Source organism: Bos indicus, chromosome 15 (genome assembly GCF_029378745.1).
Source record: "Bos indicus isolate NIAB-ARS_2022 breed Sahiwal x Tharparkar chromosome 15, NIAB-ARS_B.indTharparkar_mat_pri_1.0, whole genome shotgun sequence".
NCBI classification, from domain to species: domain Eukaryota; kingdom Metazoa; phylum Chordata; class Mammalia; order Artiodactyla; family Bovidae; genus Bos; species Bos indicus.
In genome coordinates, this window is record NC_091774.1 from 78,011,694 (window position 1) to 78,030,987 (window position 19,294).

Here is a 19,294-nt window from a genome sequence, read left to right on the forward strand (position 1 = left end):
AGGGAGAGGCCAAATAAAAAAAGGTCTATAATGCTAGAATACTTTAAAAGTACATTCAATATTATGGGGGAGGGGGGGTCTCATCACTATGAATAGAATTTTAGTTTCTTACAAAAAAAATATTAAAATATACGCCTATTGAAAGGAGTCAAGTATCATCCTTACACACAAACTCTCAGTTATTTATTTCCATGATTATGTTTTGCTTTGGCCACGACACGGTTTTGTTTCCTGTGTTGGTTGTTCAAATATATATCAAGATTAGTAATTTAACTTTAGGATTGAAACATAAATAAGACAGATTTCTCAAACAAAAAGCATTTCGTTCAAACACTGACTGTTTATATTAAGAATGGCTTAAAAAAAAAAAAAAAAAAAAAAGAATGGCTTAATTACCTCAGTTTGTAAAAGCAGCACATGAAAGTTGGAGATGGACAGTCTATTAATGCCTAAAAACTCAAATTTACTTGTCAGGGTATTTGCCAGTTCTCCAATCTGAAACTGCAATGCAGGAAAAAAAAAAAGGAAAAATTAAGAGTCAGAATATTTTAAGTAAAGTCTTTCATTTTTCATTACAGATACTAGAAAAATGGATCTGCCTATAAGGCCTTTCTCATATACTGCAACTAGTTATGTAGAAGATAAAATCCTAACTTATAGTAAAATAATTCACATTAAAAATTATGTGAAGAAAGAATGAATAATGATGCAAGGTCTAGAGAAACTGTATGCAATATCTACTCTAAAATAATATGGAATTTGAAAAGAGATCCTAAATGACATGACTCCTCAATATTGTCCAAACCATCACTCGTCCATCACTAACTGCTTATACCAGCCATACACTAAACAAAACGAATTCTCCCAATTCCACCTGCACAGTTGTACTAGCTGCTGACTGGATAGACTTTTTAAAGTTGAAACAATAGGCAAAGTGGTTTTTCCAAAAGCACACTTAAAGAGCCACACACTTACTTGGTCCAAGTCTTCTCATGACATTAGGAACAGAAATGAAAATGGAACCAAGCATGCCTTTTGTGTAAGGCCAAGTATTGCGTTGGACACAAAGTTCGTTCTGGTTTTTCCGTAAGCTGTTTTAGAAAAATCTGAATGAACTTTTTGGCCAACCCAATAGTTCATGCAGGTTAAATCTGTTATTTAAATTTGTGACTTTAGTTTCTTTTAATGCTTCCAAACTAGAGAGGCCTATATTTGATAAGCTACTGCTTTCCAATGGAGACTTACTTATAAATAGTTGAGCATTTAGAATTTATTTTTAGATTTCCTTACATCAAGTCAGTCTCCTTATTTCAGCCTTAAATATAACTTTTTCACTCAACCAAATGATTTATACTTAAAGATAGCAAAGATTACTTTTTTACTATTATCCAGAAGAAAAAGTTTAACTACTTTCTAGAAAAAAAAGTAGTCGGCCTATTTAAGATGGTTGGCCAATTAAAAAATATTTGTCAAGCTGCATTAAGTAATATACATACTTTCAAGTCCTGTTCTTCTTCTACTTTAGGTACTGTCTGTACTTTTAATTTTTCTGGAGATTCTTCTGCTTCCATCTCTTTGTCTGAGTTTTCATCCATTTTTTCTGAATTTTCAGCACCAACTGCTGCAAAAGAAAATATGTGAAATTAAATCAAAAGGACCATAAAAAGGTCTTACTATACAGTGCAGGGAATTATACTCCATATCCCATAATAAACCATAACGTAAAATATTAAGAAAAAAAAAAAAAGAATGTCTCTATGTATATAACTAAGTCACTTTCCTGGATAGGAGAGGTTGACACAAAACTGTAAATCAACTATATTTCAAAAAAATATTAAAAAAAAAAACAAAAACAGACCAGTACTAATAGAGCCCCAAATATACTTTCTTATCCCTAGAGCAGAGGTATCTGAAGGTTATTAGTGCTCTACTTTGCCTATGTGTTCCTTACATGTTAAGGAAGCTCTAATGACTTACCAACCTACTATCTTTATAAAGCCAAAAAAAAAATTATTCCTTTATAACAGGGGTCCCCTATCTTTGAGGGTCTAATGCCTGATGATGAGGTGGAGCTGATGTTAACAGTATTAGAAATAAAGTACACAATAAATATAACTTGTTTGAATCATCCCGAAACCATCCCTTGCCCTCCCCACCCCCAACTGGGTCCAAGGGAAAATTGTCTTCCACAAAATGGTCCCTGGTGTCAAGAGCTGGAGACCACTACTTTACAATCACATTTCTTAAAATGTATCTACATATAGGATTTACTTGTTTTATCACATTACCCAAAAGTTTCTGTTTTTCCTTTCTCCATCTATTAATCTTTTATTTTTTTGGTCACATCTAGTGGCTTGTGGGATGTTAGTTTCCTGAACAAGGATCAAACCTGTGGTCCCCTGCAGCAGAAGTGCAGAGTCCTAACCACTGGACCACCAGGGAAGCTCCTTTTCTGATCTCTTCCAAAAACTCATGGCTTCAACTACTTATGAAAGCTAGATATCAAACCTGGAATTTGTGAGGATTCTTTATCAAGAGGGTTTTGATAAAAAGGCTTTCATAATCAGAGCAGCATATTAAACTACCAAATAACTCCCTTCTTGGTTAACACCTGTAGACAACCTTTACTGGACCTACTTATTCCTCTGGTTAGTGCTATCTGTTGGTAGTGGGAATCTCCATAAGAGAACAGGTTTACCACATAATTAAATGGACTAAAAGTTCATAAAAGATACGAACTTTGTTATATTTGATTAACACCTGCTTATCAAACTAACCCATATATCCAGTATAAATCACTCTCATGAGGATCATAGATAAAAAGAAAAAGAACAAATTTGAGTACTCTTTCTTAACTTCGGTTAATCTTTGATCTAAAGAAGAAATGTGACTTTAACACCACTCTCAACAGCTTTCATAAAAAGTTTGAAATTTAGTATTAAGTACTAAACCTTATCATACAATGGCCTTTTTCTTTTTATTTGTTCATTAACATCGCTTCTGCATTTTCAAATTGTCTAAATCTTTCTACTCTCCCATTGACTAGTTTCTAGTTTATTTATATATCAGACATCTTACATTTAATGACAGGTTTAAGAATTTAACAATTTCAAAGAACTGCTAGAGCTGTAAGATATGATTATTTTGGAGGGCAATTAGGCAGGATTTATCAAATTAAAATGCACATACCCCTTAACCTAGCAATATACCACTAGCAGTCTATTCTATGATACTAAAACCTGCCTAAAGACAGATGTCCCAAGATGTTTGCTAAGCTTGATTTTAATTGTGAAGTATCATAAGTAACGAGTATTATGTATAAAGAACATGAGCACTCCAGTAACTACAACCCAGCTTAACAGAAGACCATCAGTAACACCTTGAAGCTCCCTGTGCCCCTCTCCCATCATGCTCACACCAGACACACCCTGGTCATGTTAATAAGCGCCTGTACTTTCATCATGGCTAAATCCTGAAACACAGTAGTTTTGCTTATTTTCCCATTTACATACATGGAATTCTAACATATGCATTCTCCTGTGGCTTTTAAAATTCAACCTTATTGTTTCTGGTGATAATTCATGTTGATGCATGTAACAAAGGACCATTCACTGTTCACTGCTATTCTGTATTCAATTTCAAAAATACATCACAATTTATCCACTATTCTTTAGATGGATATTTGAATGGCTAATATTTTGGGATAATATGAATGCAGTATTAGTTTTAACCGTGGAACAAGGATACAGATGACGATCAGTGAGGGAAGAGTTAAATGAAGACGTCTGTAACACGCAGTAGTGAAAAACAACTTTATCTATACAGTTAATGTCTATGTTAAAATTCACATATGCCCACTTCACAAACGCACATAAAAAACAAAACAAAGTCTAGAACGCACATAAAAAACAAAACAAAGTCTAGAACATATGTAGACAAAAAATACAGAAAATGGACCTCAGAGTAGGGAATGAGAATAGTGAAATGACAAAGGAGGGAGAGGGGCCCTTAGAATTCTACTTTATATTCTTCTGTATTGTTCATTAGAAAGAAAAATTCAAACAAGGATGTTTGCATTCATTACCTGTGTTTTTGTTTACTTATAATTAAAAAATCATAACCTATAAGGTATCTTCTGCTTGGTACACTCAACTCAGATTTTGGTGATTAAAACTAGTCCGTTCTGGTAACAGATTGGAAGAATGCAGCAGGTTCTCTCCTATATCACCCTGAAGATAACTGGGATCCTCGTGGTAGTACCAAACTATCTACACACCCAACCAGAGACTGGCCAACTTGGGGACATCCCAGTGGTCCAGTGGTTGAGAATCTGCCTTGCAATGTTGGGGGGTGCAGGTTCGATCCCTGGTCGGGCAACTGGGATCTCACATGCCCCAGAGCGACCAAGCCCTCAGGCTGCAACTAGACAGCCCGCACGCCACAATGAAAGATCCCTCATGACACAACAAAAACCTGAAGCAGTCAAAAAATAAAATAATAAAAAAAAAAAGACAGAGCGACTTGTACAGAGAGAAGATGAGGCTGGGATTCCTAGAGGTGGTCCCTGCCTGCTTTGCTTACCAGCTGGAAAGAGAGAGATAAGGAGAACCCATGGTCTTCATGCAGATTACAAGATAACTGTAGCAAGTGATTAAAACAAAAGGGAAGGAGGAACCCAATCTTATTTTTTTTGTTTTTGAGGGAGAAGTTATCTCCAATCAGCAGTGACTGCACAACCCACTGGATTCCAGCCTCTCGAATTCCTACTGCTCCATTAGAGGTGGAGCAGGAAAGGGTAGAAGCTTCCTTCCCCATATTTCCCTAAAAGGGTAGAAGCGCAGTATCGGTCTATTTGCCCCAGAGGGAACAAAAAAGGGGTAAGAAGGATTGCTCCTCTAAATCTCTCAACTCTCAAGTTTAATTAAAGCACCAATTACCAGTTTCTCCATTTTCTGGAGTCTCTCGTCCAGTTTTGCTAGAACTCCGGCTGGTAGACTCTGGACTGGTTGCGCGAACAAACATCTTCCATTTTCCTCTTTTAGACATAAGTCTACGCATTCCATCCTGAGATGCTGGCTGGCTGATATCAGAACATGGACTAGACCCTGACACACTACCATCTCCTTCCTCCAAGGCTCGCAATTCTGCCTACAATGAACATGAAAACAGAGTGTCATTAACTGTTTACCAACACTTATTTGTGAGTAGCAAGAATGACAGCCATGTGTTTTTGGAATTTAAGTACTTTGAGGACAAGAAGTATTTCTTAATACATCTCTCCATCAGGACTGAGCATTAAACTCCACATTCTTTTCCTCCTCTGTCCATGGCATTTTCCAGGCAAGAATACTGGAGTGGGTTGCCACGTCCTACTTCAGGCGATCCTCCCAACCCAGGGATCAAACCTGAGTCTCCTGAACTGACAGGCAGATTCTTTACCACTGGGCTACCTAGGAAGCCCAGCTGTTCTCCAAAGCTTCAAATTTTTCAAAAGGGGGAAGCTTCGAAGTTGTATTACTGTTACAACACCTATTGAGACTCTGCTTCACACTCAGGGCTTCAGTAGATCAACTCCAGAGTTCAGGTTTTTATTACATAGGCTTAAACATCTATCTATATGAAAGGATAAGAAAAACAGACCCCCTGCCCCGCCAATGGCGTAAATGAAGCACAATGATCCCAGAGTATGACAGTCCTGAAGGAAGGAAACATATTTAACAAAAACTTACTTTTTTCCTTTCCAAAACCAGCTCCAGCTCAAGGGTATCTTGTTCTTCTTCCTCTTCACTTTCTCCCGACTGAACAACACTGCAGAGATCCTCCTGACTCGGGTCTTCCACACTGTCCAACAGAACTTCCTGTGGCTTTACTGCTGCTGCTTCTTCTGTTGTACTTGTTTCTTTCTCTTCTGAAACTGGCTCTGCTTCTTTACAAATTACTTTTCTTCTCCATCTCTCTTCTTCCTCTTTTATTCCCTCAGGCAGTAGAGGAGCAAGCAGTGACGCTGCCACCCCTTTCTTCTCCTCCTCATTGTTTGAGAGAGCCTGAATTCCTTCATTTACTTCCTATAAAGAATTAAATAATCTTGCTTAACTTTCAAAGAAATTTCACCTGAATAAAAACCACTGATCCCCATCAGATTAGTACATGTTTGCACCATTTTTCTTACATGTGTGTAATGCAAATAATGTTACTTTAGAAAGGCAGTATTATTGTTCTGGGTGGAACGCAAACATATCTTTTCTCCTCTGTATGTCAAAGGACTAGTAAAAAACAGAAGCAGATTAAAATAAAATCCTAATTTTGTCAGTTCAACACATAAGTGGATGAACCTTCACCTTCCTCTTCTGTATGATGAGATAACTTCATAAATATGCTGTGAAGGTGACTGAGAGGTAAGTGAAATATTTCGAAAATGAAATGTGTGATTATATTTCAAGTGTCTACTTCCTCCACTGGGATATTTACTCTACCTCCCTCTTAGAGTTGTACAGATTATTTTATAAAAGCATTTTTTTGATATACCTCCCACCATTTAAAAATTCAAGAGAAATTAAAATTCACCCCCAAAACACTCTCTCAGTTGAGTACAACTTACTTACTTTTCTTATTGATGAGGCTAAAAAAATGCTTGTTTCACTATCAGTAATTTTTAAGGTAGCTCATCTTTGTATTGAAGTAAAAAAAAACAAAAAACTGAAGTGGAATCACCAAATCCCTAAAGCCGTCCCTGCTTGCTTAGCTGCTCCCATTTCCTTCACAATGACCCAAGGGACCTTTACGGCACCCTAAAGCTCCAGAAGAACCACTGAACTGGGGAACTGCTATAAATGCCACACAATAAACAGAAACAGATTAAGTAAAATTTCAAGAAACAAAATGTATCCTGTTTTACATCTATGTTGCAAAATATTAACAGACGGGTAATACACCTGTGACAAAGTAGCATTCAAGCTCTTTAGATCTGAAAATAAGCAGAAGAGGTAAGTTGTAACACTGACCTTTTTAACTTCTCGCTTGGCTATGACTGGTCCACTTTTACTACTAGAAACAGAAGTATTTTTCTCCTTAGCATACATGTCGGTATTTACCACAAAACTAGCTTCAGCACCTGTTACACAACTAAAAAAAACATATACTTAGCAAAAGCAACAGAAGGTGAGTATGAGCAAAAGATAAGACTCTGATTTCCTTCTAGGTTAACTTCTTTTTCAGGTCTGTTCTTACCTAGGCTGGTAATGTTGTAATCCTTGTACCTGAGTGGCAAGATACTGGGGTAATTCCCACGTCACTTCATTTGTTTGTGTGTTCCAATAATAATAGCATCCTGTGTTCTCATCCCAGACCTCCTGCCAATCTCCCATCTCAATTCCAACTAGAAGAAAATGAAACAAATTTCAAGCAGCACATATTTCTGCACAACTCTGACCTTGTATCTCAAGTCATAACCATCTAACCCAGGGTTTTTCAACCTTAGCTCTGTCACTGGGCAGGACAGTCCTGAGCAGTATTCAGCAGCATCCTGGCCCCTACCCACTGGATGCAGCAACGCTCCCCCGCCCCCACCCTCTGCTGTGACCATCAAACCCTCTCCAGACACTGTTCAACGTCCCCTGGGGGGGCAACTCCTCCCTCCTGAGCTGTCTTTGCAAACATGGTTTAAAAAAGCAGTTTGATGGTTGAAAGATATATTGCAAACCCCAAAAGACTTTTAAAAATAATGGCTTTTATTATTTACTGAGTATAATCTGCCACTGGTTAAAAGGCAAACAATCATCTGATAAAAATATAACCGAGCAGTTAGTTATTTTCCAAGTACTGTATTTAAAAAGCCAGAATTCTAAAGTCTGGGGCTAAGGTATATAGGCTTTCACCTTTGGGAACCTCAGTGACTAGAACAACTTTAAGAACCACACTTTAGGTTTATTTAAAACTCAAAGACTCAAGCTTACCTCCTGCCAGTGAACACTGAGTATCATATTGCCACCCTGTGGTCTGGGTTGAGTCCGTCCCATTAGGAGTAGTGGAAGAAAGGGCAGGCGCCGATTCCTTTGGCTCTGGCCGGGGTGGAGTCGGGGGTGGAGCAGAAGCTGCTCCAGGAGCCGCAGGCTGAGGAGCTGTTATTGCATCAATTTCCTGCAGGGTGAAAACAACAAGCATAACTGAGGTGAAACCCAAAAAACAGCAATAATGAAAATAAACAAACCAACCAACCCTCCACTGTACAGGGTTTTGACTTAAGAAGCTTGAGTCTCTGCTTCTCAAGTTAAAACTCTCCTCTTCTCCATTTCTGTCCTTACAACTAGCACAAAAGGAGAAGTTGAGAGTAATGGGGAGGGACTAAGGAAGAAAAGTGGAGCGGGAGATACAGACTGACAAGTAGGCTAACCACTTGAAATGCAAATCCCAAAGTGGCTTCAATAACTAAAAACCCAAATACAAAAGCACTTCTAACCGCTAGGAAGTTGGCCAATGTACTATCAATATCGGTTGACTGGTTTCCATTTGCTTCCTTAGACTGTGCTGGTTTTTCTGAAATATCATTCTCTTCATCATCACTGTCAGCATATGCACCAAGCAAGCACAGACCTCCTGGGAACAAAAAGGTAAAACAACATTTCTAACAATGCCAAAGTCCTAGGAAGTATCCAACAGAAAATATGATTTTTTAGCCATTTAGTTTACTTACAGAACCTCAAGAAATCTGCAGCTAACCAAGAGAGGTACAAAATAATTATGCACTTAGAACTAATAAAATCAACCTGCATAGCAATTTGACATCCTTTTCAAAATATGTGCTCAATTATTCAACTACTACTCCCTCTGTCAAAATAACACATAATATATATCCTGATTTTAGAATCTGTTGATTTAGGTCTCTATCTCAAACAGGTAAACCGATTAGTTTAGTAAATGAAACAAGGAGATTTTTCAAAGTGGGAAACAAAGCTCTCTTTAATAATTTTTCCCCCTCAAACATGTGATGAATTAAAACAGAACATAAGATGCTACGACCAAAACAAAGAAAACAAAAATCACAGCTAAAACTGAAAATATTAAGCATGGCCTCTGTAATGCTGCAATGCAATTCCCTTAAAAAAAAAAAAAAACAAACAAACCTGAAACTGTTTATTAGTTGACCGATGTTTATTACTCTAATGTTACAATTAAGTCAGCATATATACTCTCTTTATATATTTTATCACAATAGGCACATGAACTATCTAAGTCTAACTTGACTTTTCATTTAATAACAGGACTAAATTTTCCAGTGTTGTGGAAACTGAAAAGATTTATCAGGAGGTAAAATCTAGTTTTCTTTGTTATAATTCCATAAACAAATTCATAGATTCACCTAGGTGTGAACATAAATTGCTTCATTTATATACAAAAGTTCACATTCATTACTTTAGTCACATAAATCATGCCTTCATTTTTTTTTAGTATATAGCTAAGTTGTTACACTACCAATTCCCAAAATATTATTTTAAACTGATTAGGAATATATTTTAAAGTGGATATTTATTAGACAGTATTTCCCCTTTCCAGTTTCTAAATATATCTCATTTGGTGGTTGGGGAAGGGGTGGCATAGATACCAGTCAATTTTCCACACTTCCTGAACAACAGGTAAGGGCAAGAACTACCTAAGACATTTCTGTACAGAAAAAATCTGCACCTTAGAATTCAGCACTGATGGGTTTCTGGGGGAAAGCGGAGTATAGGAAATTTATATTTTCACAAAGAAACCCTTTCTAGTTTAGAGACAATAATAAACACTGGCTTTAGTTCTATATACTTTGGTAAAAGGTTCCAGCCAGGTGAGCTGTGGGGAATTTGGATTACAAAATTCCTCGGCAGGGTTAATTACCCAGGCTCAGAGCGGATCTTATAGGCAATAGGTTTATTCAAGGCTCTATGTAGTCTTTTTCTCTTCAATTCAGAGTTTTTCATACTAAATACATAAAACCTCTTCCAACTCTTGAACACATAGTGCTACTTCCTAGTTCTGAAATTTCTTTCACGTGTTTTACTTTCCCATGTGTGTGTTAGTCACTCAGTCGTGTCAGACTCTTTGTGACCCAATGGACCGCAGCCATCAGGCTCCTCAATCCACACGATTCTCCAGGCAAGAATACTGGAGTGGGTTGCCATTCCCTTCTCCAGTTTACCGTTTCTAATTCAGTTTTAAGTGGTAAATGGGGTATGGGGAGGAGCAAGCATCTGTTACTTCAGGTACATAGTTCAAAAAGTCCCTCAAATTCAGAAGATCAAAGTTATTACAATTATAGAATATTTAATATGAAAACACACTTTAATCTCTCAAGATATATAGAGTAGAGAAAACAAACATTTTCAGCACTTGTGGTTTAGAAATTTGTATGTTATTCAATGTAATTATCAAAACAACTTAGGGCTGAAAGATCTGTTTTACAGATGAATGATGTCGTGAGGTCTTAGTATATGAATGCTAGAGTGGTGATTTGAACCACAGTGGTCTGTCTACAAAACCACTGTTGCAAATATTCTTTCATGCTTAAAAAATATTCAGTAAGAGCAATTTTCAGCTATGCAAACATTTGCTAGGTACCAATCAGAGCAGTTTCTTAAAGAAAAAGACAAAAAGACATCATCAGCATTCCCTAAAGAATGCCAAGATACTGGGGAAGCCAGAAAACAAGTTACCAAATAGCATTAGTAGGATAAAGAAGCTGTGGTATATATACACAATGGAATGTTACTCAGCCATAAGAAGAAATGCGTTTGAGTGGGTTCTAATGAGGTGGATGAATCTAGAGCCTATTATACAGAGTGAAGTGAGTCAGAAAGAGAAAGATAAACACAGTATTCTAAGACATATATACGGAATCTAGAAAAATGGTACTGAAGAATTTATTTACAGGGCAACAATGGAGAAAAAGACATACAGAATAGACTTATGGACATGGTGGGGGAGAGAGGGTGAGATGTATGGCAAGAGTAACATGGAAACTTACATTACCATATGTACAATAGACAGCCAATGGGAATTTGCTGTGTGGCTCAGGAAACTCAAACAGGGGCTCTGTATCAACCTAGAGGATTAGGATGGGGAGGCGGGTGGGAGGGAGGTTCAAAAGGGACGGGATATATGTATACCTAATGGCTGATTCATGTTGAGGTTTGACAGAAAACAGCAAAATTCTGTAAAGCAATTATCCTTCAATATAAAATAAATTTTAAAAATAGCATTAGTAGAAAAAGTAGTAGAAATTAATATGGGTACAGAGAGACAAAAATAGCAAATTTTACACTGGTTAAAGTGTATACATACAACTACAAGCCCTCACAAAGATGTTAAATTTCCATCTAACGGGAGTATAAATTTGCTGAAACATTCATCAAAACACCATATACAAACACAATTTGATCCTAAAGAAAGATACTGTAGACAATGAATTAAGAAAAACCAAAAAAACCCACAACTATACCTGTTGCTTTAACAGCAGTGGGCCTGGTGGTCATGACTGGTTTGGGAGGATTCTGAACAACTCTGGGAACCTCCACCACCACCTCCTGTTCATCTGGATCTAAAACAGCGAAAAGCAAACAGCCAGATGACCGAACAGAGAAAAAAAACCACACAGGTGACAAAACAATCTCTGACTTGACCTCTCAAGTCTAGATTTCATCAATTTCAAAACAAAGTGGCTATAACCCATCACTGACCCAAATAACTGAGAGGCGAGAAACAAACATAGCCAGAATCTTCACTCTGCCTCGTGGCGTTAACATTAAGAATGTGAACACCATACGTAAAAATTATCTGAAATAATCCAAAGTTAATACACATTCACGCACACGTTAAATTCTCTCCAGGTTAACCATACGGCTTTTACTATAAGCATAACTAGAGCATTTTTTCCCCCAAAGTGATCTTTATTATTATTTTTTTTTTTTTTAGCACCTGAAAAGGTCGGGGCTTTTCCGGCATATGGCTCCTAAAGTAATTCTGTCTGGTTCATCTTAATCCAAGTACCATTCTGGGGATAAACACAAGAGATTGGGAAGCCACGAGCTCCACCTCTCCAGGAATGTTGCGGAAACCTGCCAACTAGGAGGAACTTACACTTGAGCTGGCCTAACAGAAGTATGGTTACTTCTAAAGCGTCTCTCTCAATTTCAACAAAAACGAAAGGAAAAGCACATGACGTGTAGGAAACGGCAGGTTCCACGGTCACTGAGGCTAGGACAAGGAAACGCACCGTCTCCATTTATACCGTGAAGTTATTCAAAACCGAGAGCAGACGATGAGGAAGGAGACTCGGCGGCCCGGGCCAAGCCCTGCACCCGAGATGGCGCCTCTGAGTCGGCTCCGGCCGAGCGCACACGGCTCCGCGGCCCCTTCCGCCCCTCCGGGCCCACAGCCGTCCGGCCCGCAGGCCCCGCGCAGCAGGCCTCGGAGGCGGACGCCGCCCGCTCGGGCTTCTCGTTCCTCGCAGGCCCAGTCTGACAGACCTAGGCCGCAGCCCCCGAGCTCGAGTTTCGGACTGGCCCCACCTCGGCGCCAGGGCCCTCGCGCACGCTTTACCTTCTGAGGGCGAATCCTCCGAGGCCGCCGCGGCGGCAGTCACCGCGGTTGTCGTCGTCGACACCGCTGCCGGGGCCGGCTGGCTGGGCGCCGCCGCCGCCGCCGTCGAGTCCGGTTCGGCGTCGGGTTCCGGCTCCGGGTCCCTGCTCGGCGTGCTGCTCCGGGGACCTGGCGGAGAGAGCTGCAGGATGGGCCTTCGGCCGGGTACCGCCCGGGACTTCTTCCCCATCGCGAGCCCGAGCGCGAGCCGCGAGCGTCGGACAGCCGAGAGGGGCGGGCGCTTGGCGCGGCGATGCGTAATCAATATTCATACGCTGCGACGCCGCCTCCTGCAGGGATCCGCTTTTAACCGGCGGAGAGCGCGCTAGCGCAAGCGCACTGGGCCTGGTGTGCTCTTCTGGCCCCGCCCCCAGGAAGGGAGGGCGGACTTTACCCATGGGGTTAGGCGATTGGTTATTTTGACACATTGACGGAGCTGGGAGCCAATGGAAAACGAAAAAGGTTAGCGTTAAGCCAATAGTACCGAAGAGTGTGAGTTTAGACTACCTTCCAAATTACGTCACGCTCCACCCCTGCGTTTTTTGCGGAGTCTTTTTTCTGCCGCCCTGTCCTCCATTTTGAGCCCGCTCTTGGCTATGTTTCCTACCGTTTGTCATCTGGGATGCTATGCTGCTTTCCTGGTCTTTCCCCTAGTTTCGCCTTGTTTATTGGGGTTTAATTTGGGTCTAGCATTGAACACTAAATAGAATAGGGGGTCTCTTACGGTTTTGTAAATTTTTTCTTGGAGCACAAAGATGCCTCATATTGTTGCTTATCAGCTGAAAAAAAAATCACTTGTACTGCATAGGAGGAAAGAGCCTAAATTTTTGCGATGGGGTCCAGGAACCTTCCCAATCTAGTCGCTTTATTAGGTTTAATCTTTCTTTAGCACTCTCTTCTCCCCTCCCCTGTTTCAGAGGCAGCCACACAGAGCATTTCTCTCACCTTTATTCTTTCAGACTAGCTGGAATAACTACTGCATCACGTGGCCAAATTGTTTTCCTTCCTCAAGACCCATTGCAGGGGTTACATCTCTGAATCTTATTTCATTGCTGAGTTCCTCACCAGCACTTAACCTACCACTGAGTTTAAGAAATCCAGGGTTCATGTATAAAAGAGTAATATGATCTATAAACTAGAAATAATGGTATAGATATCTATCCTATAAGGTTGTGAAAATCGAATGCAGTTCTACATATGAACTGCTTATATCCTACCTCACACATAATAAATGCTCAGTGTTACAAATTAGAGAAGACTCTTGAGAGCTCTTTTGACAGCAAGGAGATCAAAGGAGACTCTTGAGAGTCCCTTGGACAGCAAGGAGATCAAACCAGTCAATCCTAAAGGAAATCAATACTGAATAGTCATTGGAAGGGCTGATGCTGAAGCTGAAGCTGGAATACTTTGGTCACTTGATGTGGAGAACTGACTCATTGGAAAAGCTCCTGATGCTGGGCAAGATTGAAGGCAGGAGGAGAAGGGGATGACAGAGGATGAGATGGTTGGATGGCATCACAGACTTGGTAGACATGAGTTTGAGCAAGCTCTGGGAATTGGTCATGGAAGCCTGGTGTGCTGCAGTCCGTGGGGTCACAAAGAGGCCAACACGACGGAAGAATTCCAATGGTATATGTTTTTGTGTCCCTAAGGCCCACTCAATTCTTGCTTGAGCATACACTAATAATTTGTAATGTTGAACAGTTAACTATGTGTGACATACCATTTAAGCAGTTTATGTGTAGAATTACGTTTGATTTTCACAATAACTGTATAAGATAGATATCTATATGGTTATTTCTAATTTTTAGATAATATTCCTCATTTATAGATGAACCCTTGGATTGGTTGTTGAGTACAAAAGCCGTGAAAGCAGTGACTTGTCTGTTTTGTTCCCTGGGTTGAAATGTACTTTCTGGAACATAAGCACTTAGAGTTTTTGAATGAATATAGCACATGAATATATGCAAACAACATAAGTAGCAATGTTTGTTTGTTTGTTTTTCCTTTGCCTATGGGAGGAATAACTGGATTAGAGTGTCTTGAGGTTAGACTTCCAAAATTTCTGAAAAATTAACAACTAGAAGCAAGTGTATATGCTGTTTTGAAGCTGTCATCAAAGTTTATTATTATTTTGGCTGCACTGGATGTTCATTGCGCCTGAAAGGCTCTTCATTGTGAAGTGAGGGCTTAGTTGTGGTATGTGAAATTTTAGTTCCCTGACCAGGGGTTGAACCTGTGTCCCCTGAATTGGGAGTATGGAACTTTACCTGCTGGACTGCAGGGGAAGTCCCTGTCACCAATTTTCTGATTTGTTTCTTTTTTTCTCATTTATTTCTTAAGAAAAACATTGAAATATGGTAGTTGTACATAAGGAGTTTTGAAGTCAAACATTTGGATATAGTACCTTCCAGATATAATTGCTAGACTTTTTTTTAGAACTAACACCCAAAAAAGATGTCCTTTTCATTATAGAGAACTGGAATGCAAAACCAGGAAGTCAAGAAACAACTGGAGTAACAGGCAAATCTGGCCTTGGAATACAGAATGAAGCAGGGCAAAGACTAATAGAATTTTGCCAAGAAAATGCACTGGTCATAACAAACACCCTCTTCCAACAACACAAGAGAAGACTCTATACATGGACATCACCAGATGGTCAACACCAAAATCAGATTGATTATATTCTTTGCAGCCAAAGATGAAGAAGCTCTATACAGTCAGCAAAAACAAGACCAGGAGCTGACTGTGGCTCAGATCATGAACTCCTTATTGCCAAATTCAGACTTAAATTGAAGAAAGTAGGGAAAACCACTAGACCATTCAGGTATGACCTAAATCAAATCCCTTATGATTATACAGTGGAAGTGAGAAATAGATTTAAGGGCTTAGATCTGATAGATAGAGTGCCTGATGAACTATGGATGGAGGTTCGTGACATTGTACAGGAGACAGGAATCAAGACCATCCCCATGGAAAAGAAATGCAAAAAAGCAAAATGGCTGTTTGGGGAGGCCTTACAAATAGCTGTGAAAAGAAGAAGCAAAAAGCAAAGGAGAAAAGGAAAGATATAAGCATCTGAATGCAGAGTTCCAAAGAATAGCAAGAAGAGATAAGAAAGCCTTCCTCAGCGATCAATGCAAGAAAATAGAGGAAAACAACAGAATGGGACAGACTAGAGATCTCTTCAAGAAAATTAGAGATACCAAAGGAATATTTCATTCAAAGATGGGCTCGATAAAGGACAGAAATGGTATGGACCTAACAGAAGCAGAAGATATTAAGAAGAGATGGCAAGAATACACAGAAGAACTGTACAAAAAAGATCTTCACGACCCAGATAATCACGATGATGTGATCACTCATCTAGAGCCAGACATCCTGGAATGTGAAGTCAAGTGGCCTTAGAAAACATCACTACGAACAAAGCTAATGGAGGTGATGGAATTCCAGTTGAGCTATTTCAAATCCTGAAAGATGATGCACTCAATATGCCAGCACATTTGGAAAACTCAGCAGTGGCCACAGGACTGGAAAAGGTCAGTTTTCATTCCAATCCCAAAGAAAGGCAATGCCAAAGAATGCTCAAACTACCGCACAATTGTACTCATCTCACACACTAGTAAAGTAATGCTCAAAACTCTCCAAGCCAGGCTTCAGCAATATGTGAACCGTGAACTTCCTGATGTTCAAGCTGGTTTTAGAAAAGGCAGAGGAACCAGAGATCAAATTGCCAACATCTGCTGGATCATGGAAAAAGCCAGAGAGTTCCAGAAAAACATCTATTTCTGCTTGATTGACTATGCCAAAGCCTTTGACTGTGTGGATCACAATAAACTGTGGAAAATTCTTCAAGAGATGGGAATACCAGACCACCTGATCTGCCTCTTGAGAAAATTGTATGCAGGTCAGGAAGCAACAGTTAGAACTGGACATGGAACAACAGACTGGTTCCAAATAGGAAAAGGAGTACATCAAGGCTGTATATCGTCACCCTGCTTATTTAACTTATATGCAGAGTACATCATGAGAAACGCTTGACTGGAAGAAACACAAGCTGGAATCAAGATTGCTGGGAGAAATATCAATAACCTCAGATATGCAGATGACACCACCCTTATGGCAGAAAGTGAAGAGGAACTAAAAAGCCTCTTGATGAAAGTGAAAGCGGAGAGTGAAAAAGTTGGCTTAAAGCTCAACATTCAGAAAACGAAGATCATGGCATCTGGTCCCATCACTTCATGGGAAATAGATGGGGAAACAGTGGAAACAGTGTCAGACTTTATTTTTTGGGCTCCAAAATCACTGCAGATGGTGACTGCAGCCATGAAATTAAAAGACGCTTACTCCTTGGAAGGAAAGTTATGACCAACCTAGATAGCCTATTCAAAAGCAGAGACATTACTTTGCCAACAAATGTTCGTCCAGTCAAGGCTGTGGCTTTTCCTGTGGTCATGTATAGATGTGAGAGTTGGACTGTGAAGAAAGCTGAGCGCCAAAGAATTGATGCTTTTGAACTGTGGTGTTGGAGAAGACTCTTGAGAGTCCCTTGGACTGCAAGGAGATCCAACCAGTCCATTCTGAAGGAGATCAGCCCTGGGATTTCTTTGGAAGGACTGATGCTAAAGCTGAAACTCCAATACTTTGGCAACCTCATGTGGAGTTGACTCATTGGAAAAGACTCTGATGCTGGGAGGGATTGGGGGGCAGGAGGAGAAGGGTATGACAGGGGATGAGATGGCTGGATGGCATCACTGACTCGATGGATGTGAGTCTCAGTGAACTCTGGGAGTTGGTGCTGGACAGGGAGGCCTGGCATGCTGCGATTCATGGGGTTGCAGAGTCGGACATGACTGAGTGACTGAACTGAACTGAACTGAAACTTGTTTTTGCAACTGTTACAGTGTGTTAGTAACAGTACCCATAGGGTTGTTAATCATAATTTTAAGGTCTTTGCATTGGGCCAGGAACAAAATAAGCAATTATCATATAGTAGCTATTATTATTAATATTATTAGTTAATTATTTTGGCTGCCCTGGGTCTTCCGTGCTGCATGCGGGCTTTCTTTACTTGTGACGAGTTGGGGGTTACTCTCTGGTTGCAGTGCACGGGCTTTCTCATCACAATGACTTCTTGTGGAGAACGGGCTCTAGGGCATGTGAGCTTCAGCAGTTGTGGACAGGCAGGCCCAGTTGCCCCTTGGCACGTGGGATCCTCCCACACAAAGGACTGAATCCTTGTCCCCTGTGTTGGCAGGCAAACTCCCCACCACTGGACCAACAGGGAGGCCCTCTGGTAGCTATTGCTACCGTTAATGAGCATTTTGTTTATACAAAAGTCCGGACCCTATTACAAAACTAGCTAGAACGAAGATGAGGTTATGAACTAAACCACAATGTGTAGAAATGTGAAAGGCTGTTTTCCTTGGGGGAAATTCCCAATTCTGGAGGTGGCTGTTACTGTTTGTAGCTAGGGTTCTCAATCCTGTCTGTCCATAGAACCATCCGGAACAGCAGCAATTTTTTCAAGGAAGAGGGTGATGGGGATGGTTTAGGATGATTCGAATGCAGTATGTTTTGCATACTGAATCTGAATGCTGCCACTGATCTGACAGGAAGCAGAGCTCAGGTGGTAATAACCATAGGAAGCCGTGGCTGAAAATACAGATGAAGTTTCTTTAACTCACTGGCCACTCACCTCTGGCTGTATGGCCTGGTTCCTCACAGTCCACAGACCCAGACAGGTCTGTGACCTGGAGGTTGGGGATCCCTGATCCAGAGAACATTAAAGCAACATAAGAATCTGAATCAGTGCTGGAAATGCAAGGCTCATATCAGTTTTCTTTTTAAAAGCTCTTTAGATAATTTTAATGCTTAGCCAGGGTTGAGAACCACTGATTTTAGAGACATATTTTGTTGTTTTGGGCCTCAGAGGAGGTATTCGGAAGGGGGGAGGCGGTTTCCCTGGTGGCATAAAAACCCACCTGCCAATGAGAGATTTGGATTCAAGGCTTTGGTCCGGAAGAAGACAACCCACTCCAGTATTCTTGCCTGGAGAATCCCATGGACAGAGGAGCCTGGTGGGCTAGAGCCGATAGGGTTGCAAGGAGTGGGACGCGACTGAAGCGACTTAGTACGCAGGCACTCGTGAAGGTATCAGGATCTGAACTAGGGATGGGCAAACCATGGTTAAATCAGGTTTACTTTTCAAAGGGTTAAACAAACAAGACTATGTAAAAAGAGACCTGTGTAGACAACAAATCCTAAACTACTTATTATCTGGCTTTTTACGGGAAGGTTTGACTATGTCTCCACACAGAGTGAATAAACATAGAGTTACTCCTTTTAAAGAAAAATCGGGCCTGATCTCCAAGGGCCTAACCACCTCAGGAATTACTGAGGATGTTTTGGTTGTGGTGATGATATTATTTCAGTAAAATCAAATTATGAGGAATTATATTTGTCAAGTAAAATACCCATTTAAAAATATATTTAGTTATAATCACAATTGGTGGGCGACGCCTTACTCTGTATCTGATGTTATTTCTTTTTTATTAATAATTTTAAACAATTTGGTCTGCACTGGGTCTTCCCTGCTGCATGTGGGCTCTCTCTTGTTGCTGTGAGCAGGGGCTACTCTTGACCGTGGAGTTTTCGTTACAGTGGCTTCTCTTGCTGCAGAGCA

At 40.2% G+C, this 19,294-nt stretch overlaps 1 protein-coding gene across 2 annotated transcripts in view; it reads right to left on the reverse strand.

Annotated features, from left to right (window-relative positions):
* FNBP4 (formin binding protein 4) overlaps positions 1-12,871 on the reverse strand; it is a 30,678-nt gene extending 17,807 nt beyond the window's left edge. The window contains exons 1-10 of one of the 2 annotated variants that reach the window (XM_070804243.1): positions 12,571-12,868; positions 11,471-11,569; positions 8,456-8,592; positions 7,953-8,136; positions 7,228-7,375; positions 7,002-7,122; positions 5,730-6,065; positions 4,938-5,148; positions 1,497-1,621; positions 397-501 (exon numbers count right to left, since the gene is read on the reverse strand). In XM_070804243.1, the coding sequence (XP_070660344.1) occupies positions 397-501; positions 1,497-1,621; positions 4,938-5,148; positions 5,730-6,065; positions 7,002-7,122; positions 7,228-7,375; positions 7,953-8,136; positions 8,456-8,592; positions 11,471-11,569; positions 12,571-12,799 (1,695 nt within the window). In that variant the 5' untranslated portion in view covers positions 12,800-12,868. Of the gene's footprint in view, positions 1-396; positions 502-1,496; positions 1,622-4,937; positions 5,149-5,729; positions 6,066-7,001; positions 7,123-7,227; positions 7,376-7,952; positions 8,137-8,455; positions 8,593-11,470; positions 11,570-12,570 lie in introns of both variants that reach the window. The other variant, XM_070804244.1, reaches the window with a different exon arrangement.
* Positions 12,872-19,294: the final 6,423 nt, after the last annotated feature.